Here is a 27,487-nt window from a genome sequence, read left to right on the forward strand (position 1 = left end):
CATCAACATATTTATAATTTTCCCAAGATTACCGCATTACGAAAAAATATTCGTCGAGGAAAAAAAAAATGATGCTGGCATGTTGTTCGTCCAGTAGTGTTTAAAATATTACATGGTTAAGTTTCTTGACTCCAGGGCACTCTGCTCAACAGATTTGAACAAGTAAATGTGTAAAAGTTACAACAATTTGTGCTGTATCTCCCGCTACTGCCAAGCACTACTTGGTGTGATGGCTGATGGGGATAACTAGGCTCATTCGAATAAAGATATCATGACCATTCACAATCATTTCCAAACATTCTACTGCGCAAATGCAGTTTCATGATTGTAGCGAACATTGTGACACCTTTGTTGAACCATATTTAATGTGTTTCGATGCTTGGCCTCTTGTAGTGCTAGTTGACACCGTCATTCGCTTTGCATTGCTCAAATGTTTTTAGTTTAAACACAACACTGGTTACGTTTTTTCCATGCTGAACAAAATGTGTTTCAAGAATTTATTCTCATTGTCAATTTTCTACGTAACTGGGGAGTTACAATACGTGACGGCTGTCAACCTCAAAAACACAATTACAGTGCATGAGAGGCAGAATAACATGTACTCAAGTACCACACAAAATATTTATGTACATATTTGCACTTGACAATGAGAAAAAATTGTGAAACGTGTCATTAAACATTAAAAAATACGTAACTACTGCAGTATTTCATTATTTAAATAATGAATGACAGCTGCAGGCTTTCCAAAGCCGTCGATTATGACGTTTGAAATTAAGTCAGACGTTTCTACTTCCCAGACAGTTACCAATTCCATTTGCATCAATGGTTTTCATTAGATGATAAACATTTATTAGATAATAAAAAAGTCTCTGACAAGACTTTTGATGCCTGTTATGTACATATATCATACACAAAGTGCGAAAATGCGAGGGGTAATCCTATACATAGTGTAAAAGTGGGATTTCACTGTATCTTGCTACTTGTTTTGGTTGTTCTTTGTACTTTGATAATCTTTGGTGCCACAACTGCATCATGGTCACTTATATTAGTTTGCACATGGACATCCTCAAAGAGGTCGTGTCTACTTGTTGTTCCGAACTACATGTTGAAGGTAGTTTTGGGAGAAGGCATTTAGTAATGTTTTGGAGGATGCCGTGTCGTGGTCTCCACTAACAAATTGGTTTTTGGATGATTGCAGTCCCCACCAGTGATTGCAGTATAATTGGGGAACTTATGTTCGAAAGAACTGATGTTTCCTCTGAAGTTTTCAGTTACATCAGGAGGTGATTTTGGTGGTCGATATAAGGATCCAATTACCATTTTACACCCACCTCTAACATTGAGTCTTGCCCACACAATCTCACATGGAGCTTCAATTTCTGTCTCAGTGGATCTGAGTTTCTTGTCTACTGTGATAAATGCACCATGTCCATTTCCTGCTAGCCATCCTTTTCGTAAACACTTAAATTTTCTCTAAAAATCTCACTGTTATCAGTTTCAGTTTCAACCATCTTTCTGTACCTAGCTTATGTGAGCGTCACTGCTTTTCAGAGTGCTTCAAACTCTGTCACTTTGTTGTGAATGCTTCAGCAGTTAACTACTAGGATTTTAATACTCTTGCCTCTAGGAATCATTTTTTTGGACCTTACACTGATACTTCTGGCTTTCCTACAGCTGTCAGGTACCTGGGTGGCAGCCTCTGATATGTTGTGTGCACCTGACCCATTTAGGGAAACTCTACAGCTCTCAGCACTATGGCACAAGTCCAAGAAGTCTCGGTGTTGCTGCTCACGGAACCCTTGAAATCTCTTGTTCAGTCCTTGCACTCGACTCAGAAACACAGGACTACAATCAGATCTGGGGACAATGGTGCAAATTGTGAACTTTGTTGAAACTCCATGTGCAAGGTTTATCAGCTGTCTCTGCCATGCTGGAGTGATCCATGTATGACCTCAGAGTCCAGATGACAGGCATAATTTGTTCCAGTGTTCATCATAACCAGCAGTGTTGCACCGTGTTCCCTCAGTGGCTGCCGAAATAGCTTCTTCAGCATGAATGAGGTCTCCAAGCATACACACTGAGTACACCCGTTGTCCCTTCCTGTCTCTTGCTGCCTTTGCCCTAAGGGGTACTATTATTCATTGTTTGAGCTGCCAACGATTAGTAGGTCCCTATTCTTTTGCGTTTCCTTCATCTTGGCATGAGACTAAGCAGGTTTCCCCAAAACAGGTGAAGTGATCTCTCTCGCTCAGTTTCTGTTTCAGTGAAAGACATCACCTTGAAATTGTTGCTTTTTGGGGGATCCATATAACAACCTGAGTCCTCCCTGGTGCTTGTCTAACCTGTACAGGACGACGAGATTTACCATTGACATGCCACTTGCAGTCAAGTGGATGAGTAATGACAGGTCCCATACTTCCCCCAGAGGAGACAGAATCCACAGGAGAGAATAATCTTTGGTATTACAGGTACATGATTCTCAGGAGCTCTTCCAACACAGCGATTCGCAGCAGCTACCAATAGTTTGACAGTAGTCAGGACAACTTCCAGCTGCTTATGAATATCAGCTTGACTAACCCCATGTTCAAGAACAGCATTCACATTGTGGCAGTATTGTGACTGCTGCAGTGTTTTAAAGGGCAGTGAACATTAAACTAAGCCTGCTGACTATGTTTTAATCAGTTGAGCTAAAAAATTACTAATTCCTCATAAGAATTGAAGCAAAAAAACACAAAACAAGATTTCTATTAAGACAGCAGAAAAACATATGGTAAAAATTACTGGTTTCCTATAACTTTCTGAAGTTAACTTGAAAATTTATGATAAATATAGATAGTACATGCTCCTCTTGAAAAGGAAAGTTAATGTAATGCAATATGCTCATTACAATATCTGATACAGTAACTAAACCACAAATCTCAGTTTAATACTACAGATTAGTTTATGCACAGGACAATGATAACCTGTGAAAATACTCAAAAGTATTTGTGTATTTGCATTCATATATGCCAAAATTCATGATGATCTATTCTTTGGCAGTAATTATCATTTACAGATGCTGATTTGCTATGAAATAAATTATTTACAACTTCTGTAACTTAAAAAAAATTATGAAAATTTTCAAAAATATAGTTTTGAGTCCAAAAATTCTCAGAAATAACCTATTTCTCATGTAGTTATAGAATGAAATTAGCAAATGATTGTTTTCAATGAGGGTAGGCCTACTGTTCTCAAAAATTGTAAAAGAACACAAATAAGTTTTAGCCTACAGTTGACAATAACAGTACAAGTTTAAGACAGTATTCACAAATGTTTGAAATTTCACAGTTTATCACTTTACAAACAACTATTGATACAAATAATGAAAAAGTGCGTAGAAGTGACACAAACAATAAAATATGTGAATTTAGAATTTCAAATCAGTTCACAAATCTGGCACACATGATCTCATACAAAGAAAAATTCCAAAGTTGGTTTTTACATGTAAATAAAAAGGCAAATTGAACGAATTTTTTACTTACAGTTAATTGATTCTGTGACAACTTATACTCAGACGTGCCAGAGGTGAACACTTGGGTGTCATTTTACCTCAGTCAAAATTATGAAAATGTGCAGAACCAACAAAGGACATCTTTTGCCTGGAGCAGCTAGTAGTGCAAAATGCTGGTTAACTTAGGGTATACGCTGATTTGTAGCAGCGAAGAAAAAAAAAATGATATTACAGGAAGTTCATGACATAAGTTTCCCTTTAAATTTATTGAAAAATAAATGTCACTGTGGCAAAGTGTTCATCATACATTGTTCATTACACAAGAACAATTTATGTTACTAACGTTTGTTTGAATAACAATAATGGAACTTCCTTAATGGAGCAATAGGTAAAATAAGGGTAAGTCAGCCTCTGACCTATAGTGGACCGATGGCTGAGACATGTAACAGGAAATAGTATTCACCAAGCTTTCAAGCTCTTGCTCTTTTCCTGGCAAAAGTACGGAATTTCACACACACAACAACACACATGCCCAAAAGTACACTGATACTTGTCGATACTTGGTTATTGAAGGCAGTTGCCTGAGCTGACAGAGGAGGGGAGAGGGTAGGGAAGGCCATAAGAAGGAGTAGTGAGAAAGATGCAGGTGTTTGCAGAGATGACTTCGTGGCCATGCAACAAGACAAAAGGAGTTCAGAGGGTGGAGTGAAAAAAGTTAAAGAAAGAGGAAGAGGAAGAGGGGGAAAGGAGTGGGGAGGTGAAGAAAGTGAAAGTGTACTCCTTTCATCTTGTTGTTCACTGCAGACTTATCTGTGCAAAGACCTGCCTTTTTCCCATTACCCTTTCTTTTGTCCTTCCCCCCCCCCTACCCCCCCCCTACCCCCTCCCACCATCAACTCAGGCAATTGCTTTCAGTAATCGAAAATCAATCCTCAGTCTCACTGTGACCATGGACGTGCGCATTTGGCTGTCTGTGTGGTTGTATGTGTGAATGTGTGTACTGTTGCTAGAGAAAGAGCAAAATCTCAAAAGCCAGTGTGAATGCTGTTTCCTGTTACATGTGTCTATACTGCTCATATCAGTCTGCTATATGTAGGTGGTTACCTCACTGTAAAAAATTATAAATCATAATATAATAAATAAATTTGTATGCAGATGCTCCATATTAAATTTAAAAAAAAGTGGTTACATGTGTGAATGCGTGTACTTTTTATTGAGAAAGGGCAAGAGATTGAAAGCTAGTGTGAGTGCTGTTTCCAGTTATGTGTGTCTATGCTCAATGCATCTGTCTGCTATGGTTGAGTAGTATTCTTTCCCTTATTTTAAGTAATGTTCCTATGGTGACTATCACTCTAGAAATTATAAATCATAATGTAATTAATAAATTTGTAGACACCTGCTGCATATTAAAGAAATAAAAAAAAAATATTTTACTGCTTTATCATCTATTTTGTAACAAATTTAATGAATACAATTCCCAAAAATTAAAGTAGGATGGAAGTAAAGAAAAAGAGGAAAGAAAATTGAAATTCGTATATGATCTGGATCAAAACATGCCCCACAGTGTGAAAGCCTGGAGCTTTACGCACTATGCTGCCATGCTTTTTCTATATTCAGTGGTATTTCAGTGAGTTTTAAACTGATGTCATCCAACTTCTGAGGATGCTGTCTCCTGAACAAAGTCCCACCAGGCAAATGATTTTGGAGTGAAGAAACCTAGCACCTTAAAACTCATCGTCATTCAGTTTGACTATTGTGCCTTTCCCTTGTCAGAGCTTTTTTGTTAGCCTTGAAATCGAATTGGGGGAGACATTAGCTGTGAAGTTCTCACAAAGTTGTTATTCCTTTGTACTGTCCATAATGTCACAGAATTTTCTGCCCAAAACCACATTTATCCATATCTTTAATAGTGTGTGTATTGTGTGCACTTTCCTGTTTTTCTTTTAAATACCGAAACATGGCTGTACTGAGTCATGTGACCTAGTTAGTTCCTGCAGCTGCTGGCTCTAGGGTTTGCTTTGCTGCATTATACTTTTTATGGCATAATAACAAAATTACTCACATTTAATTTTTATGTTTATAAATAAGATGGTGTAACATTATTTGTAATTGAAGTACTGTAGTGAATTACGTAAACAAAACATCTTAACTTCTGCAATCCTGCATCATCTTGAACCCTTTGTCATAGTTCTTGTTTCATCACTGGGATCTGTTTCTCTTGTATTTTCCATCTATTTATTTTCACATTTAATTCTCCTGTCAACACAAAACATCACTTACATTTCTTTTTAACCTTCTGTCCTTCCCTCCCAACATTACAAATTTGAGTCCTTTTTGTATATAATATTTAGATTATCAGTTTGTTTGAAATTAATTCCATTGCTGGTTTTTCATATTCGTTTCCTCTTTCATGACCAGTGCCATATCATTCTCATGAGAGTCACTAATTATTATACACCTCCCAGTTCAGAAGACTCACCTTCATCCTATCAAAACTCTAGTCCCATACACTCTTCCCAAACTCCTGCCTGCCACTTTGTATCCCTCCTAATGGAATTACCATAAAATTTGGGAATGAAAAGTTGTGGTAAAATGTAAGTAATTTGGGAATAAATATAACAATTCACAGAATATTAGAAATATTGAGTCATCTAGAGAACTGAAAACTTTGGTGGACAAATTCTTTTTTTAAGTTAGCATACGCACACAAGCATGTTCATGTACACTGTGTGTGTGTGTGTGTGTGTGTGTGTGTGTGTGTGTGTGTGTACTGTAGCTTGAAAAGGATTCATCTGAAAGATAGCAGAGTTTTCAGTCATATTTGTGTGTGTATCAAAAATTCTGCGCCTTTACTATTCAGTGAGTTGTCACTTTACTCTAAAAGTATACAGTTTACCATAAAAATTTGTAGTCACTGGATGCTACCCATTCTTTAACAAAGATTTTGACTTTTTTGATTCCATCAGTCCATATCCCTAACTACTCTAGTATTACATAATGACACAATTTTTTTTCCAGGTCTTATTTAACTCCATATTTCTTTAGCAGAATTCTTTCCCCATGGTATTAAGTTCCTGCATCACATCTCTGAGAGAGAGAGAGAGAGAGAGAGAGAGAGAGAGAGAGAGAGATATCCTTGTTCTCCAGCAGCTGAAATAACATTCTGAATGCCATATGAGGGAACACTATGAGCCTAGTTATTTCTTACTCTTCCCTGAGGGGACAACTATGCATAAAAAGATGCATCACTCTATCCATCATCCCACAATCTCCTGATTTCTATCTTACTGCTCTCTTCTGCCTCTCACATCCCCAGAAACTTTCTTCACCCTTCATAAGATGCATTATTACTGAAAACTGTCATCAGATTCTCTCAACACTGGTGTTGGCGTATGCCCAAAAGAACCTAATTACTGAAGAAGTCGGCCTCAAAAGGCATGCTCTGGGCTAGACTTGTTAAGAATGTGCTTTCTGTTGTTCTTTGCCTTCAGTGCAAGTATTTCTTCATTATTCATCCTACAGAGCATAGCCAACCAATAACACACATTAAACAATATCTCAAACAGTTTTGACCTACCTCCATCACTTGTACCCCCCCCCCCCCCCCCCCTATAATGACTCCTTTTCTTACTAGGCTAATTACTGTTTAGCTCTACAGGGCCTTTGTACTGAAATGTTTCCCCACACCACCTAGTATTGTCTTTCTATGTGTGTGAGTAACTGTATGTTCACTGTTGTGGGTAAATACATACAGCGTACACAGGGCGGTGTGTGAAACTGATAGCAATTACACGCTTCCGCTGTTGTAGAAATCTGCTCCAGATGCTGCAGATACCGTGTTGAGCTGAAAGTGGTAACCAAAGTACCGAGAAATATTCTTCAGGGTTCTGTTGCATAGCAATCAGATTGCTTTCAGTTCTGAGAAATGTCCAGTTACTATTGTGGATTTGAATGATCCATGGAGTGACTTCTTTTCTGAAGAAAACATCGAACTATTTCACTAGAACTGAACGCTCCTGTCGGAACTGTTCTCAGCTGGTGTTTATTAGTAAATCACAACAGCAGTATATCGCTGGGTGTATAATAAGACGTACCTTCTTGAAATGAACAATATTTTATTGCTCTATTAACTGATTTCCTTCCATATGCACTTATATTTTACAATGTGAATCAAAAACTCGCAATGGCGTCGATTTTTTACATCACAAGAATGGCTCTCCTCCCCTAAAAATTACTCTTAACAAGAACGAAAAAACTCTATATCCTAAGAATAATTATGTGAGCGCTGACCGCCACAGAGTAATAAACAATATCTTTGTCTCTCTCTCTCGCACTGTCACAGCAAGTTACGCTGCATGATACATCATATATGCCCCTCTTGTGGACGAATGTTTTTGGGCAAAAACAAACACGAGCGTTCACACAACACTATATCGGTGATTGTTTATGACGCTATATTAATGTCCACTAGAGTATTAATGTCCACTGTATTTCTTATGATATTTTGGTATTAGTGAATGACTATCTAAATGTAAATTATAGATTTGGGTGCATATACTGCTGACAAAGCCTGTGCTGAATTCCTGATGCAGCATATATGCATCGCTTACATGCTTGCTTTTATTCATTTGTCGAGGATGGCATGAGATGTGATCAGAAACCTTTTTCATCATCACTCAAAGCTTCTGTCACTCGCCTTGGGATGTCTCAAACGGATAATCTAGCCATTCGGCCAAGCCCCACAAAGGAAAACCAAGGAAAACCTCGGGGTAGATTTACAATCCTCGTATTTCTCATTTGCAAAAAAAATTAATTGAATTACAATGGAAAATAAAAAAAATATTTACAATATGGATTTTTTTTTGAATGAATTTAAACACTGTTCACAAAAGAAACACAACACTGTTAATCTTCTGTGTCTTGAGGTGAACCGTCGACGCGTTGGTTTACGTCCATCTACGATTCCCTTCTATCTGTCATCTCCGGGTAACTGATGGAATTCTATTCCCATTTCACCGTCTCCTCGTGGGTGTTATGGTTTTCCGCATATGGTTAACATGAAAATAAGAGTCAGTGTAAGTTCCGTGGAAAAGGTATTTGATCTATGCTGAGCTGAAATAGAATCTAATCTAAAGTTCTTTCTAATTCTCTGTCCTGAATTCGAAATATTCGAAAGTCGTAAGGTGTTCTTCATTTCTATCAACAACCCTAGAATGCATTATACACAAATCCAACTGGTGCTGCCGTGTCAACTTATGCTCGTCATCTTTCAGATGGACTTTAACACTTGTTGATGTGCTTATAACTGAAAGGCATTCGCTCAGTTGGTGACTTCGCGAGCAACAATTGACATAACATAATTTACATACACAGGTATGTTACAACAATAGTACAATTATAAAGACAATGTTCATCACAAAAGATTGAAACAAAGTAATAGGTGTCCTTTTAAAACTGAGAACGGGTTACCCCTTCCGAACAGCATGACTTCAGCTCAGCAAGTAAAAAGGCAAATACAAACGTACACTGACATTGTTAAATTGACATAAGGAAAAATATCTTGCCATAGACCAGATTCATTTGAGTCACTAACCCATGGTCATTATGCATTGTGAAACCTGATTGAAGTTACTATCTACTAAAATAAAAAAAAATTTAAAAGAAATCATTGATACTATAGCTAAATTCTCTGCATACTGAAAAGAAAACTTATCTTTACAGTGGAAAACCAATACATAATGTCTGCATATCTCTCGTACACTATGCCTGAAAAGAAAAACTAACTACTAAATTGCAAAAAAAAAAAAAAAACTATCGTAAGTATGATTCATAGGTTTAATGAAAATTCTCAAATTAATATTATTTGATAAGAATAGTATTTTCAATCTTCAGAATCGTCAGTCATCATGAAATTGCTTTAACAAGTGATGAGGATACATTCCTTTCACCTTTCCATTCTTCACATCCTTCAAAACATGAGTTCCTGGATGGGGTATTTTGGTAATCACAAATGGTCCTTGATACAATAATTGCCATTTTGTGTTCTTCCTATGTATAAGTGAAGCCTTAGGATGAGTTTTTACTAAAACTTGGTCTTTCACTTTATATGTTTTTATTTTTCCAAGTCGATTGTCAAAATATATTTTCCTTTTTCTTGCCTTGTCCATTATATTGAGTAAGGATTGTCGTACTTTATTTTGTAGGTCTATTTTGTTAATAGCTACTTTAGGAATTGGTCGAATCCGGTCATTCTGTTCCTGTTTTCCAAACATCAGTTCGTATTGGGTGTATTCTGTCGTAGTATGTGGCATATTGTTTACAATTTCCTGAAAATCGTGAAGATAATCGATCCATTTGGGTTGCTGGTTGTGGCAATATGTTCTCATGAACCGGTTTAATTCACAAAAAATTTGTTCCACGGGATTCGCCGAAGGGTGGTACACTAATGTTAGAATTTGTTTTATACCACAACTGGCTAATGTTTGCCTCCAACGAAATCCAGTGAACATTGACCCATTGTCAGAAAGAATAGCCTCTGGTTTGCCTACCTTGACTATATAATCCTTGACCAGCTTCTTGGCTATGGATGCAGCAGTAGCTGATTTTAATGGATAAAGTTTGACATACTTAGTGAATATATCAAGAAAAGCTACAATATATTTGCATCCTCCCCTTGATGATGGTAGAGGACCACAGACGTCGACCGAAATGATTGACAGCGGTTTAGTGGGTATAATAGGATGTAGGAAATCTTTCACACAAAAATTTCCTGGTTTGGCTAGCTGACAAATTTTACATTTCCTTAACTGTCTGTGCACTTTCCTGCAAATGTTTGGGAAGTAGCAATATGCTTGAATCTTCCGAGCACACTTTAATAGTCCAAAATGTCCCCAAGTGATGTGCGTGTGCAAAATTAAGTCATTCTCATTCTTCTCGGGAATACACACCTTCCAATTATCTGAATCAAGATGCCCTTTGAAAAATAAGACGTCGTCCTCAACTTTGTACAGTCTCTTCAGATCATCGTTTCCAGGCTTTGCTAAAGTTTCCTTTATTGAATGCCAACGAGGATCTTCATTCTGTAGTTTTTCCATGTTCTTACACATGTCAAGAAAATGTTTCCTATATATTCTATCAGTCATTATAAGAACATTAAATTCGGACGGATTGCCCGTGATGTTGATAGTTGACAAATCTCCATCTGGCATTCTAGACAGTGCATCAGCGATGAAATTATCCTCTCCGCTTAGGTATTTAATTTCAAATTGAAACTCTTGGAGTGAGAGTGTCCATCTTGCTAATCTTGGATGTAATAATTTACATGTTTGCAAAAAACTTAACGCTTTGTGGTCACAGTATACTGTTGTCTTCGCTCCATATAAGTAATAGTAAAATTTATTAAATGACCAGACTACGACCAATGCTTCCCTTTCGGTAGTCGTATATGTTCATTCACAAGCAGTTAAGAGTCGGCTAGCAAAAGCTATTGGACAGAAAGTTGATTTCCTATCTATCATCTTTACTTGGAAGAGGCATGAACCTATTCCAATTTCTGAAGCATCTGCCATTAAACCGAATTCTTGGCTCATATCTGGATGATATAATATTTGTGAATTGACTAAGGCATGTTTTATTGCTTCAAATGCATTCTGACATTGTTGCTTCCACACCCACGGAGTATTTTTGCGCAACAAGCTGTACAACGGTTCTGCATTAACAGAGTGGTCGTGAATGAAACACCTGAAAAAAGAGACAACTCCGAGGAAGCCCTTTAACTGCCTTTTTGTTGTTGGAACTGCAAAGTTTTTGATTGCCTTTAGTTTCTCGGAGTCCGGTAAGATGCCTTTTCCATTTATAAGATGACCCAAAAATTTGATTTTATCTCGAGCAAAATGGGACTTTTGCAGATTTGCGGTTATGCCTGCTTCCTTGAAACGTTCTAACACTCTTCTCAATAAATCAACATGCTCCTTCCATGTGCTCGTAGCTATGAGCATGTCGTCCACAAATAAAGTTAAATTGCTTTGAAGTGCAGGTCCCAATGCATGATCTAGAGCATTTATAAAAACTCCTGAGCTCACGTTTAGCCCGAAAGGTAAAACCTTAAATTGATAGCTTCTACCTGCATGTACAAATGCGGTGTACTTTTTTGATGGTTTGTCTAGAGCCACCTTCCAAAATGAACTTCTCAAATCAATATTTGTTAAGTATTTCATCCCCTCGAACTTTTGAATTAGCTCATCGATATTTTCTGGATGAGTTCGCACGGGCACGATAATCTTATTTATCTGCCATGCGTCTACCATGAGACGAACTTTTCCTCCCTTTTTCGAGACAACATGAAGCAGACTACAGTATGGACTCGTCGAAGGTTCGATCAGATCCCATTCAAGCATCTGGTGGATTTCCGCATCAACTGCCTTTCGTTGGTGCCACGGTACTGGATAAAAAATATGGCAGAAAACTTGGTGTGGTATCACATCTAAATGGCATGTGTATCCCTTGATTACACCAGGTCTTTCTTGAAAGACTTCATGATATTCCTGTAGAAGATCATATTATTGCTTTCTTTGGTGTTGTTGCAAATATTCAGGTTCTTGCACCTTTTCATATACCATATCTTCAGGGTTTAAAACTGGTTGCAAGTAATTAATTTGGTAATACCGTACAGGTTTGCTATGTATCCACTTTATTTGCAGCTTTCGTCCCTGACAATACTTTCCATGGGTACTATATTCCCTGAGAAGATTCAGTTGATGTTTCTGATCCATTATTGTAAAACTGGCACGGCCTAGAGAAAAATTGATATGCCAATTTCTCTCTCTAAATTCATCTATACCCGGGATACAGTCCTCAACCAATTTTTCTATTACAAGGAACGTGCAATTTATAGCTACATTTCCTATATCTAACTGGAGTTGAGTCTGCGCTTTAACCTGAAAAGACTTATGACCAGTAGGACCTACAATTCTACAACATTGAACAGGAAAAATCGGTGGATTTGCTTTCTGAAGTATTCTTTGAAATAACTTCTCAGAAACGACATTTACTGCTGCTCCTGTATCTAAAGTAACTTGCACGGTAATGCCTTCAATCGCCGCCTGAATTTTCGCAACAGGTACAGTGATATGTTCCTCTTGACAAGGCATCATATCCTGCTGAAGTTCTTCTGTTAATAATCTGCCATCATTGTATCGAAAAAAATTGACGCTTGAATTTTCGCCCCTGAAAACTTCCTCGATTGCACCGTCGGGGCTTCTGACAGTCGAGTTTAATTTGACGATTGTCTATTATTAGTAGATGTCTGCCCCGTTACGTCGGTTATTATTGGTAGTTGATTTCTCCATTCATTTGCATTATCATTTGGTACCCAACCTGAAGTTTGTGGTTGGTTGTGATATTCTTGGATTGGTTGCTGATATCGGCGTTTTTGCTGATAATTCCCTTCTTGATAGTATCCTTTCCTCTTCTTATTACTCTTCCTCCATTTCCGTGTATATGTTTGTTCACATTGTTGGTCATGATTACACTGGTCGGGATTTTCGTTACCAAATTTCACGTTTTTCTGGAAATAATTCACCTGTGGGTTTGGTGAATTGTGTGCAAAAGGTTTGTTTCCATACTGTTTGTTGTTACTATTGTATTTGTTAGGTTGGCAACTTGGTTGGTTATAGCGCACACGTGATTCTTCGAACAGAATGTCTATTGAATCCAATGTGGCTAGAAAATCTTCCACATGTTGTTCAGGCACATGTAGAAGTTTTTCCTTAACTTCAAGTGGAAGTTTGCCCTTTAATATTCGAATGATATCCTGCGTCGAGATTGGTTCATTCCAGTATTTACTTTTATTTATATACTTCTCGAAATACTTTCTTAAAGATCCATTTTTGAAAGAAAAAGGTTGTGGGTCAAAAACTTCCTTACGTAGTCTTTCTTGCACTCCCTTATTCCAGTATTTGTGCAAGAAAGCGCGTTCAAATTGGTCATAATCTTGACACCAATCGGATGCTTCTGACGCCCACATCGATCCATCTCCATGTATGAATCCTGCAACGTACATAATTTTTTGTTGCTCAGTCCACATTCGCGGCAATATCCCTTTAAATTGCTTGATAAATACCACGGGATTGATCGACTTCCTTTCGGGAATAAATATCTGGAATTGACGATATTTAAGCATTTTTTCTTCATTCATAGTCACAGGTGTATTCTGGTGGCTACTACGCGGTGAATGATTATCTCGATAATTTGTTTCTGGTTGATTACCTAAATATGCACCAATACATCGATATTGTTGCATGGATTCGGTTTCACTGGTTTCATCAGGATTAATGTCCGCTTTTGATAAACTGCAAGTAGTATGTGCCCCTCTAGTATTAATTAGACCCTGCTGGCATGCTTTTAATGTATTTTCTATCTTTGCTTTCCAAGCAGGAAATTCATCTCCTATGTTCTCCTTAATCTCTTTAACTTCTGCTTTAAGTTGTTCTTGTGCAGCTTCGTTGTTAACTTGCACGTTAGAAACTGTTTCTTTCAAGGTTTTGTCAACATAATTTCACACTGTCTCGGTTTGCTCTTTCGCCCAATCTTCAATGTCCTTAGAGAATGCTATCTTATGTTCATTGAAAAGTTTCTCTATGTGTTTCTCGCCTTCGAGACTGAGAGTGTCTATCCTCCGAGTAAGCTCAATGACAGCTTGCTCGTTATCGTGCTTAATTGTATTCACATCTTGTGCAATAGTGTTCTGTACATGAATAACTTCTTGCACTTGATGATTTAGTGTATCTTGACGACATAAGATGTCTTTGTATTTGTTTGTTAATTCCTGATACTGTTGTTCTTGTGTAACTATGAGTTGTGCCTGACTGGTAATCAAGTGACTCTGCTTTGTTTCCAAACTCTGGAATTTTTCAGTAATCTTATCATTTATTTCTTTTCGTTTATTAGATTGCTCCTGAGCCAAATTAAATTGCGCACTCTCCAATGCCTGGAATCTACGATTCATGTCGTTTGCAAACGTGGATTGTGCCGTTGCAAGATTAGATTGCGTGGTTTCCAATGCTTTAGTCCCTTGTGTTATGACAGTCAAACTTGACATCAGCTGGGATAACAAATCGGTATTCTCAGCAATTGGCGATTGCACTGAGCTTAATGAGGATTGTACCGACACAATTTTCGGTACAGTCATTTCGTTTTCGCACGCGTCTGTGTCAGAGATGAAATTCATGTTGTTTGTTGGTTGCTGCTATGGTTGATGCATATTTCTCTGGACTTCTTTCTACATATGAATGTCGGAACTAGCAACCGTTTGTGTCGACGGCGTGAGCGCATTAATTATTGCTGGTTGCTCAGCCGTAATCGACATATCGCTAACTACGGCGGTATTAAATTCTGTGGCACTAGTTGACGATGCATTCACACTATTTAATTCATTTTGTGGCATTGTAATGCGAGCTTGCTTATTGGCTTTGAACATAGATCTAGTTATCACCATGTAAATGAGCAATTGACAGTTTCTCCTCTAAATAAGTCCTACAAAAGTGACTATTAAACTTTTACACACGCAAAAAACGTTAATGTCCTAGTGCTGTTAATGTACACTTTACAATGTGACACAAAAACAGTGCACAGATAACACATAACATGTTGTCTTACTATATCTACTGAAATACTGGAATTCTAGTAAAAGTAATATAGCAACTCTATTTATACTTAGAAAATTTCTACATGAAGGGTCACTACAATGCATAAATGCTCAAGAAAGCTAGTAATTCAAATGTTCTGGCCTTTTTGAAGTTTCTGCTCAGCTGCTGGGACGGCGCACTCGTTCTCTTCACAAGATACTCCCGCACGTTCAGTTAGCATGAAACATACAAAGGACCATAACGTAGTTACTCTATAAAACTAGACATATATACACACCATGAAACATTAATTACTAAATTACTAACATATTTATATTGCAGGTTCACTATGAGTGTTGTATCAGGATCGTGTCCTGTCTAACGGTAGACATCTATAATGACTCCTTTTCTTACTAGGCTAATTACTGTTTAGCTCTACAGGGCCTTTATACTGAAATGTTTCCCTACACCACCTAGTATTGTCTTTCTATGTGTGTGAGTAACTGTATGTTCACTGTTGTGGGTAAATACATACAGCGTACACAGGGCGGTGTGTGAAACTGATAGCAATTACACGCTTCCGCTGTTGTAGAAATCTGCTCCAGATGCTGCAGATACCGTGTTGAGCTGAAAGTGGTAACCAAAGTACGGAGAAATATTCTTCAGGGTTCTGTTGCATAGCAATCAGATTGCTTTCAGTTCTGAGAAATGTCCAGTTACTATTGTGGATTTGAGTGATCCATGGAGTGACTTCTTTTCTGAAGAAAACATCGAACTATTTCACTAGAACTGAACGCTCCTGTCGGAACTGTTCTCAGCTTGTGTTTATTAGTAAATCACAACAGCAGTATATCGCTGGGTGTATAATAAGACGTACCTTCTTGAAATGAACAATATTTTATTGCTCTATTAACTGATTTCCTTCCATATGCACTTATATTTTACAATGTGAATCAAAAACTCGCAATGGCGTCGATTTTTTACATCACAAGAATGGCTCTCCTCCCCTAAAAATTACTCTTAACAAGAACAAAAAAACTCTATATCCTAAGAATAATTATGTGAGCGCTGACCGCCACAGAGTAATAAACAATATCTTTGTCTCTCTCTCTCTCGCACTGTCACAGCAAGTTACGCTGCATGATACATCATACCCCCCCCCCCCCATCCCACACACACACACACACACACACACACACACACACACACACACACACTCATTGCACTTATCATCTAGGAATTCCTCACCTCCAACCTGTTGTCACCCTCCTTTCTCACATCACTTCCTAGTGATCCCAAGATCACAGTCATTGAATTCACAGCAATCTTTCCACATAGTGCGCTTCACTACCATCACACCATCATGAACCATAGTGATTATGTGACCAGTGGTCTCCACTAGCTTTCCAGAAATCTCTGCTTACAAATATTACCATTGTGATCCTATCCTAAAAATTGAGCATAACTCTGTAGCTTCTCAGAATATTGTTTTCGTCCCCTGACCCTGTCTCCATCCTAACATCAGCAGCACCTCTCCCACCCCATACAACAGCCATTTACCTGCTGCCCCAGCCCCAACTTCACTATATCTCTACTGATCCACCTTATGTATGATTTGTGTGTGTGTGTGTGTGTGTGGTGTGTGTGTGTGTGTGTGTGTGTAAGACTACATCAGGTACCACTGTCATTACTGTTTTTTCTGTTCCATTCACAAATAGTGCATGAGAAGAACGAATGTCAGTAAAACTCTAGGTGTGAACTTGGATTTCTACAATTTTCCCATGATGGTCACACCACAAAATGTATACAGGAGAAAATAATATGTCACCTGACTGTTTTTGGAACATAACCCTCCTGGGGTTTTAAAGGATATCTCTTCATGATGTACAACACCTCTCTTGAAGCATCATTAATGGACTATGAGGAACAACTTTGTGTCAATCTCACACTTCACTAATTTCCACTATTAAACGTGGCAAGTGATATTTAATGAGGATTTTATATTACTATCTCTGTCGTTTATGAATTACATTTCATTGTAGTTGTTCTAGCGAATCTCAGTCTGGTATTTGCTTTTTCTACAGTAACTTAAAATGACTCTGTATCCATTCTCCAAAATATTTTGTGAAGTTGATACTGTTTTCTGTGCTTAATCAAGAAACATGTATCAAGAAGTGATTGGTCTTTCCACGTATTTATGATTTTTAAAGTGGGAGTTTGTGTGCCCATTCAATAGAGCAGTCCCAGATTAGTTTAATCTGATATTCATTTTACTGATATGTATTGAAGGGACAGTAAAATTCAAAGAAAAACCAGTATTCTGGCATCAAAAGCACTGTCCTGGCCTGCGCTGACTTCTGCAGTCAAGCTTGCAGCCCTACTGAATTGCTGCTGGAGCACTGGTTATTCTTCATGTTTTACTGTTAATACATATCGATGAAATGAATTTCAGACTAGATTAATTTGGAAGTTTTCTATCAAATGGGCATGTAAAATTCCAATTTAAAAATTATTTTGTTTGTAATGGGAAACAAAATGACACTATCTGTTGACTCTGGGCGTCACATGGAGAGGTGATGAGCAATATTTGTTTGAGCTGACTCCAACTACAAAATGCGAAACCAAAATTGTAAATATCTGCTGAAATACTTGAGAAAATGTGCTTGATGACTCGCAGGATAGACATCCAGTATATATCATGAACAATAACAACACTGTTTCTCTCATTTGCTATAGTCTCAATTTATATCTTTATTCTGCACTGTTAAGAACATGTTGACCATTGTCTCAAACAAATTGTCCGCAATCACCCTTCTGAAATCTAAGACATTAATCACTTCCTGTACTGTCTTTCCAATTTTTTTGTCCCGTTGCCACCAGATTCCTTGCTTGCCAGTGTAAATTCTATGTCCCTGTACAGCCATGCTCCCACTCCCGTGAAATTGCTACCATGGGATATTATGTGGACCATTGGCCTCCAGGCACCAAAACTACCACCTCCCCCCTAATGCTTTTGAATAGCAACACATTGACTCATAAGCATGTCACCTTTGAAAGCCAAATCATCAAACAAATCCTTGGAGCAACGTTTGTTATCCTACCCAGATACCTACACTCATCGTCCAAAGCAGTGTTATTTGGTTCCATAAAGCTGCAGGAATTCATATCTAACCAAACTTCATCTTCTGCTCATATTTTGGCAGTAAATTGTTCAGCCATCTTTGGAGCTAGCTGTAAAGTCTGATGGTAAAATACTCCCATTTACCTTATATACTGGAGTGTGAGCCGATCATGCATATGTACAGGGAAAATCATAGTGGAAGAAATGGCACGAGGGCTACAGATATATGCTACAAAGGTACCCTCTGTGTAGGATGTTGTGTCACAAATTCTGGTCAATAGAGGGGCAGCACCATTCCTGTGACAGGTAACTATTCACAGTGTTGGATTCCACACTTTATTGTGGTTGAACCCATCATCACCATTAATTGAATCAACCATAAAATGATTTCCATTGGCTTCCTTGAATCCCAGAAGATCCTTATGTGGATGATCCTTATCGATAACCTAGATGCGAGTCCTGTCCCGTAACATTTTTCTGCTACCCCCTATTGCATTCTGGTAACAGTTAAAGATATACTAGTATGGCAGCAGCTGCACCTTATTCTGATTGTGCTGCAATTACTGTGCAAGTTTCTATGTGGACATGATGACTAACCGACTCTCTACCCACACGTATGAGCGTCACCCAGCCTTTAAACCACAAAATCAACCATCTAGTTTCTGAATCAGCTGAACACCATACCACCAATACCTTTAAGAGTTGCCACGGTATCCATGCTATTTGGATTCCTCCATCACCCTCTTCCTCACATGTGAACACTTTGTACTCCCACTTCCCTGGAATCTCCCTCCCTCCCTCCTTCCCTCCCTCGTCTCTCCTCCTCCCTCCCCCCCCCTCCACTCTCATATGAATAACCTTTACTTAAATCAACTGATAGTGAGTGGTTGTCTGTCCTTTCTTTTTTTCATAAATGTATGTATCACAGTTTCTGGAGCTGAAGTATAAGGAGTAATCAAAAAAGTTCCAGTTTGAGGGCAATGCTGTAGCATATGTGTGTGCGGTAAATGCAGAACTGTGAACTTTGGTGACATTATTACCAAATGTGCTCAAAACAGAACCAACATTTTGTTTTCTTGTTTTGGCTGCCAAAGAACAAACACCACTAGGTATCCATCAGAGAATGAAGAATGCGTGTGGAACAACATGTGTCGAAAACCACCATTGTGGAATGGTGTGCCAAGTTCTATGCTGGTCGCGATTTGACAGAAAACACTCACCTGTCACAAATGTCATAACGCAGAAGTTACACCAACGCAAGAGGGAGACACTTGTGTGCCGTCCTATAGTTCTCATCTTTACCCATGTGATTAACATGCATTCAGGCCCCTAAAAAAGACCTTGGTAGGTCAGTGATTCCTGACGGACAAGGATGTGCAGCAGGCTGTTACAGACTTCTACACGCAGCAAGACACGGTGTTTTACCAAATTGGTATCTTCAACAAGGTTTGTTGGTGGGATGTTTGCTTCAGTGTTCACAGTGATTGTGTCTGGTTGGTCATGTGGATTCTGGACTGTAAGGCCTTCAAACAGAAATTTTTTGATTGCCTCTTATAATTAAGACATTCTTAAAACTTAAATTGCTGGCTTCTGTATCTTTAATTGTGGTTTCAGGTGTGGGAGTTTGAAACTTTGTATGTCGCTGATAGAATATCTTCTGTAATTCTTTCAGATTCCTGGAACTTCAATTTACCTGAGTCATCATTTATGATATATGCATAGGAAGTACACACAATAGTTTGTTTCAGTAATAGTACAGTCTTGCAGCACTGTGACTATATTCGCATGAGTTTCTCCAGATAAATTGTAGTTGTGAAAATAACTATCTGGAAATATGATATGTTATCAGAATGATAACATTCATGACTAGATGTTCTTGTCTCACAGTGACATTTCTTGTTTGGTTGTTCGTATGGTGTAATTTTTTATGTACTCTTATTTTGGCATTGTAGCGTAAGTGGAAGTTTATATGTGCAATTCAGTGCTTTATTTAGGAAAGGTATATTAAGCCATTAAAATATTTTTATCCAGGGAAATTTTTTAGGAGGCAGGTGTCTTTAAATATGGTGAGATGGTGGTAGTCTCTATGTATAAAGCATAAGAACACAGTACTTGTCTGTAATGGAAGTTGATTTTAGTTTTTTGACATAACAGTGCAATCTATGGATTAAAAATTTAATGAGAAATATGATATGTCAAAATACAGCTCTTCCTTTATTGTAAGACTGTGCTATTGTATCACTAAAATAACAGGTTCTGGAGTATGGCGTGCTGTGCAATCCACGCTGTCCAATATCTGAAGCCCATGTAAATTTTCTTTTATTTATATAACTAAAAGGGATTCTTTGTGGTTGCAAAATTTTCTTAAACAAATAATATAATTGGTCATAGTACTGACCGTTTTTCTTAGCGACAACTTTCAAGAAATATATGGTATTGATGAATAAATATATAAATCAACAAAAAAGCTTAAAAATTAATAAGAGGCTGCAGTTGTATGTTTAGATTTTAGGCATCAGTTTTTTTCATTTGTTCTCATATCTATGCCACATTTAACAGTTTTCTTGTTTGAATGGCGAGTGTTAAATATTTGTTCAAATGTTCTGAATCTGTATTCAACTTGCATACGTGTTAAAGGTTTTGTAAGTGATGCTGCTCTGCCCACTGATATGGATGGATGTGTAGTTGCTGGTACTGGTGGTGGTGGTGGTGGTGGTGGTGAAGATTCAGACTATTACACACCAGAAGACCCAGCAACAACAATACTCAGTCCTTTGCATTCAGAAAAGGTAAGCCATCTTATACAGAGCAACAGCGTTGCTAGAGTGGGAAAGGGGGAAGGGAGATTGAATGTAATTGGTTTCACAGTACAATGACTTGAATTTACAAATTTATGTACATGAAATGTAAAACTGGTAACTGTGTAGTACTGTAACAATAATAATGTACCTTGCATAACTGCTAGTTGATTCTGTATTTGCTGTTTTTATGTAATTTTTGTACACATGTATTTCTTTGGGGAATGTAGTAACGATACTTGGTGATTTTGAAAACAGCCTCTTAGACAGGGTTGGTTATCTTTCAGATTCACATAAAAATTTTACTATCACTATTTAGAGGTATAACAGGTTTTGAGGGCCATATAATAATTTGTTGTGCTTTTGTGTTTGTGGCTGTACACACGGTTTGCCTACCCTGAAGTAGAAGTAACCTTCATCAGTGATACATATCGCCTCTGTGGTTTACTGGTAGGGATCTAGCGCTACTGATACAGACATTCTGGCTTACATTCCTGATAATTACCTTTTGCTTGTAGTGGAACAGAGTACACTGAGCCTTGGGAGCCTAAATAAGAAGCTTAAATGACCTTTGTCTGTAGTGGAACAGAATACACTCAGTCTTTGAGCCCAAATGAGAAGCTTAAATAAGTAGCAATTATCTCATTGATCTAGCAGCTATTCACGGTAATTATTTATACAATCTTTTCAAGGTTGCCTTATCAGTTTCTCTCTCTCTCTCTCTCTCTCTCTCTCTCTCTCTCTCTCTCTCTCTCACACACACACACACACACAAACAAACACATTGTAACATGCCTTTTGTACATGCATGATCTTAATCTTTCCCAGTGAATCAGTTATTTGTGTTGCTCGGAGATGTCCAGCCAGATACAGTTGTTTACATAAATGACTTCACTCAGTTAGACAGCTGAAATGCAAGTTCATTAGTTACACTGAAGGCAACGCCTCTTTGTTTAAATGCTCTTATCCACTGCTCAGTGGTAATCCTAACAAGAATCAGCACATGAACAGGCACTGCCGTTATACGTGCCCACTGTGCTGGAACATACACTCCTGGAAATGGAAAAAAAGAACACATTGACACCGGTGTGTCAGACCCACCATACTTGCTCCGGACACTGCGAGAGGGCTGTACAAGCAATGATCACACGCACGGCACAGCGGACACACCAGGAACCGCGGTGTTGGCCGTCGAATGGCGCTAGCTGCGCAGCATTTGTGCACCGCCGCCGTCAGTGTCAGCCAGTTTGCCGTGGCATACGGAGCTCCATCGCAGTCTTTAACACTGGTAGCATGCCGCGACAGCGTGGACGTGAACCGTATGTGCAGTTGACGGACTTTGAGCGAAGGCGTATAGTGGGCATGCGGGAGGCCGGGTGGACGTACCGCCGAATTGCTCAACACGTGGGGCGTGAGGTCTCCACAGTACATCGATGTTGTCGCCAGTGGTCGGCGGAAGGTGCACGTGCCCGTCGACCTGGGACCGGACCGCAGCGACACACGGATGCACGCCAAGACCGTAGGATCCTACGCAGTGCCGTAGGGGACCGCACCGCCACTTCCCAGCAAATTAGGGACACTGTTGCTCCTGGGGTATCGGCGAGGACCATTCGCAACCGTCTCCATGAAGCTGGGCTACGGTCCCGCACACCGTTAGGCCGTCTTCCGCTCACGCCCCAACATCGTGCAGCCCGCCTCCAGTGGTGTCGCGACGGGCGTGAATGGAGGGACGAATGGAGACGTGTCGTCTTCGGCGATGAGAGTCGCTTCTGCCTTGGTGCCAATGATGGTCGTATGCGTGTTTGGCGCCGTGCAGGTGAGCGCCACAATCAGGACTGCGTACGACCGAGGCACACAGGGCCAACACCCGGCATCATGGTGTGGGGAGCGATCTCCTACACTGGCCGTACACCACTGGTGATCGTCGAGGGGACACTGAATAGTGCACGGTACATCCAAACCGTCATCGAACCCATCGTTCTACCATTCCTAGACCGGCAAGGGAACTTGCTGTTCCAACAGGACAATGCACGTCCGCATGTATCCCGTGAAACCCAACGTGCTCTAGAAGGTGTTAGTCAACTACCCTGGCCAGCAAGATCTCCAGATCTGTCCCCCATTGAGCATGTTTGGGACTGGATGAAGCGTCGTCTCACGCGGTCTGCACGTCCAGCACGAACGCTGGTCCAACTGAGGCGCCAGGTGGAAATGGCATGGCAAGCCGTTCCACAGGACTACATCCAGCATCTCTACGATCGTCTCCATGGGAGAATAGCAGCCTGCATTGCTGCGAAAGGTGGATATACACTGTACTAGTGCCGACATTGTGCATGCTCTGTTGCCTGTGTCTATGTGCCTGTGGTTCTGTCAGTGTGATCATGTGATGTATCTGACCACAGGAATGTGTCAATAAAGTTTCCCCTTCCTGGGACAATGAATTCACGGTGTTCTTATTTCAATTTCCAGGAGTGTATGTTGTGGAAGTGTGTGTGTGTGTGTGTGTGTGTGTGTGTGTGTGTGTGCGTGTGTGAGCGCGTTCATGCACACAAACACACAACATACACACACAGAGAGTAATTGAGTACTTTGACTACCAACAATTAACTGAAATACAATTTTGATGTCAAATAATTCCACACACTTTCACCAGCTTGTAGTCATTCACAAATTTTATCTTTAAAATGCTATTACCCAACTTCACATCAAAGTGTGAGTGATTTATTTATTTACAGGTGCTCCTTTCCAATTACTGTCATTTGTTTATACTTGGACCTTTCAGTTACTATCATTTCTTTGCTGTAACTGTTTATGTCAGGCCTCCCCTCATCATTATGTGAGAAACTTATTTCAGTAAAGGCACTCCACACTGCTAGTGACAGTTGCTCATTGTTTCTGAGAGCAAGTGAAAATATTTTTCTCGTGGATGTGAAGCCTTGCTGACTGTGATTCCAAAGTTTAGTTTAAATGATTGTGGGCAGAATACTACTATCTGAAGTAAATTGCAACTTACTAAAAATAAATGAGTTAGCTATACTGTAAAGAGACCTTTCACAAGTGGATTTTTTCTTCATAGATGTGTTTACATGCCATTCACGAAATTTGATTATCGTTTAATTAAACTGAAGTTAGATTTCATATCTGGCACAACATAGTTAAGGCTAACCCTGTGTTCTAACAGTGTATATTTGGAATGTTTTAAATTATTTCAAGAGAAGTATCAGATCACTGTTATGCAATTGTACATTGTTAAGTGGATGACAGTCTAACTATAGACCCACATTTTGTGTATAACTCATGATCCTACCAGAATGTCGTTGGTGCTCTGCAGCTTGGAGAAAAAGTACAAAAATGTCATATTAATAATTATATAGTTGACATAAACTGCTTTTTGGTGGTAGTTTTTCATTGGCAGTATCTTGTATACACTACTATTTTGTGTATGCCAAATATGATGTGTCACCGTAAGCATATAATAATATGATTAAAGTAAGCGTATTCATGCAATCAGTACAAGGAATTTTTATGAGAATATGTAGTTGTCATTGGCAATTGCTGTACATCAATTGCCATTGGCAACTACATATCCTCATAAAAATGTTTTCTTGATTGCAGGCCTGTTAAAAAAATTCTGGAACTTTGTCCACAAATTTTTGCTGCACGTACCTTTTACTGATTGTGCATGGTCTCCTTTGAAAAACACCCATCCACAATTGATACATCACTCCCAATGCCATTTTCACTTCCAGAAGCAGTCTTGGTATGGCCCTTGCTGGATCGCGTGAAATGCTGTCTGTGAATTTTCTTTTATCTGATCTATCGTTGCAAATCTTTCTCCTTTCAACAGAGTTTTCAAAAAGTATGAAGGGTGAGGTAGCACAATGATTTTGTTTTTTGTGCAGTCATCACACACCAACAGGGATGAATGTATGGGTGCGTCCTGAATTGTCTCGCAATGTTTGTGGCCGTTTCCTTCTCGCGTTTTCACACAGGTGTCACAACACTTTGCATTAGTACCATTCCTTAACAGTTTGTGCCTGTGGCACAATTCATGATAATCTAGTCCTTCAAAGTCAAAGAAAACAATCAGCACAGCTTTAACATTTTACCTCATCTGACAAGCTTTTTTTGGTCTTGGAGAGCCTTACCTGACCCATTGTGAAGATTGAACCTCGGTCTCAACATCATAACCATAGGCTTATGTCTCATCACCAGTTATGATTCTCTTAAGGAACATCTCACTCTCATTTGCATGATCCAAAAGCCCTTCACAGATTGTGAGGCAAAGGTCTTTTTGGTCTTGACTCGTGAGTTATGGGAAAAACTTGGCATGCACAATTTCATTGACATTGCTGACATGAGCCTCATCAGTAGACGTCGAAGGGCATCCTGAGCAATGATCATCTTTAACTTCTGTCTGGCCATTCTTAAACTATGTGAACCACTCATGACACTGAATACAGCTTAAGCGTTTATCACTGTAGGCTTCCTGCATCATTTAAAGTGTCTCTGTAAATGTTTTCTTCAGTTTCACGCAAAACGTAATGCAGACGTATTGCTCCTTTAGCTCTGCCATCTCGAAATTTGCAAACTGTGTGCCTATTGAATCGATACAGTTGGGAAAACTGTCACCTTGTAACTGCTTGATTGATCCTTTATATTCACCCTTTTTTGCATAAAAGCATCATCAGTGGTTTAATGAAAAATTTGCAAGTAATCAGTTTTGTAATTAAATGTTAATGGGCATATCCATCATCAATTTAGTACTTATACAGGAAACTTAGTTTTGCTGCTCCTATTTTTACTCTCTTTCTGTTCTAATCCTGTTTCCACAGAGAAAGTCAACTTAACTATTCATATATACATGCCAGTTGTGATTGTTTTTATGTGAGAGGAGGTGCAATGTATTCATCATAATTTGATGTCTTCTGCTGTGGTAGTCCTGTTGTTGAATTATTTTATTAATGGCATGCTGCTGAGTGTCCAAGATTTTTTTTTATGCTTCAACAGTCTGCTATGTATTTTACCAGTCTAAACAGAGTAGGATTGTCTCTGTGTGTCTAATAATTGTGTCCTTATTTCTATTGGGTTATAACTGCATACCTGCAACACACACACACACACACACACACACACACACACACACTCACACACAAAAGCACAACTCACCTACACATGATCACTGTCTCTGACCACAGAGACCAGACATCTGGTCCTCGGTCCGGCCTCAGTGGCCAGAGACAGTGGTCATCTGTGTATGAGTTGTGCTTGTGTGTCTGTGTATGTGTTATCTGCTTTAGAAGAAAGCCTTTTGGCTGGAAGCTCACATATTTAGGAGTCTTTTTGTTGTGCCGTGACTCAATATCTCCTCTGTATGGTGAGTATCCTTTTCAAAAAATTGTCATTATTCCATTCTGGATTTTCCATTGTTTGATTCCACAGATCCAGTTAATATTAATTAAACTGTGTAAATAATCCATGAAAAGGCATTTTTTTCTTTTATTACACAAAATCTGTATTCTTTTTATTGTTAATGATATGAGTAAAGCCAATAAGCAACAACAACAAAGTATGTGCAGTGAGTAGCAACATAAAAACAAAGTTGAACACTGTGGCTTGACTTTTGAACATGTGCAGTGCACAAATATAGCACATCCACACTGTGCACATCAATACCCTCTACGTTCCCATTCTCTCCTCCCTCCACTCTGTTCCTTCTCCTCCTCCTCTCTTCCCCCCATACTCTCTCCCTATTGCTGTTCCCCCTTCCCCATCTTTCCTCCATCTCTACCACCCCCCGCCCCCGCAACACACACATAGGCGAACGAACATGCGTGCGTGCACGAGCGCGCGCGCGCGCGCGCGCACACACGCGCGCGCGCGCGCGCGCACACACGCGCGCGCGCGCGCACACGCACACGCACACGCACACACACACACACACACACACACACACACACACACACACACAGAGTGAGAGAGATGCGCGGGGGGGGGGGGGGGGGAGGTGGGAGACCTATTTTCATTCAACACTGTGAAAAGACTTGTATTAATTGGTATGAGCTGTTGTCTTGTACTGCCTTGATAAACATGGAAAAAATGAAGGACAAGAACAGCAAAAAGGAGGGGAGTGAGGGATAGCAAAGAGAACATAGACGTCTTGCCAGTGGTGCAGGTGTGGGTAGTTGCAGCTGTTTAAAAGTTTAGCTACACTGTTTGGATTCGTGTTTATGTTGATATCTATTTCTCAACATTTTCTCCATATGATGAGGGTTAGTCTTTGTTCAAACCAGTATCTGTATTCTTCTTAGGATTTTCAGTTATTGCATGTATATTGTTAATGCTTCTTGTGAGAAGGTTTTACAGTGGCAAACTGTAGAGGGAAAGCTATTGTTACTAACCCTTTTTAATGTACGATTAAGAAGACATGTGCATGTGAAGAAAACTTTATCTTTGT

At 39.2% G+C, this 27,487-nt stretch overlaps 1 protein-coding gene across 4 annotated transcripts in view; it reads left to right on the forward strand.

Annotated features, from left to right (window-relative positions):
* Positions 1-27,487, forward strand: part of LOC126194876 (probable E3 ubiquitin-protein ligase MGRN1) — a 175,199-nt gene that overhangs the window by 87,549 nt on the left and 60,163 nt on the right. For all 4 annotated transcript variants that reach the window (XR_007538523.1, XM_049933227.1, XM_049933234.1 and 1 more), the window contains exon 12: positions 20,873-21,024. Coding sequence is in view for 3 of the 4 variants with exons in the window: in XM_049933227.1 (XP_049789184.1) it covers positions 20,873-21,024 (152 nt within the window). In the remaining variant the exon portion in view is untranslated. The remainder of the gene's footprint in view (positions 1-20,872; positions 21,025-27,487) is intronic.

Source organism: Schistocerca nitens, chromosome 1, assembly GCF_023898315.1.
Source record: "Schistocerca nitens isolate TAMUIC-IGC-003100 chromosome 1, iqSchNite1.1, whole genome shotgun sequence".
Lineage (NCBI taxonomy): Eukaryota > Metazoa > Arthropoda > Insecta > Orthoptera > Acrididae > Schistocerca > Schistocerca nitens.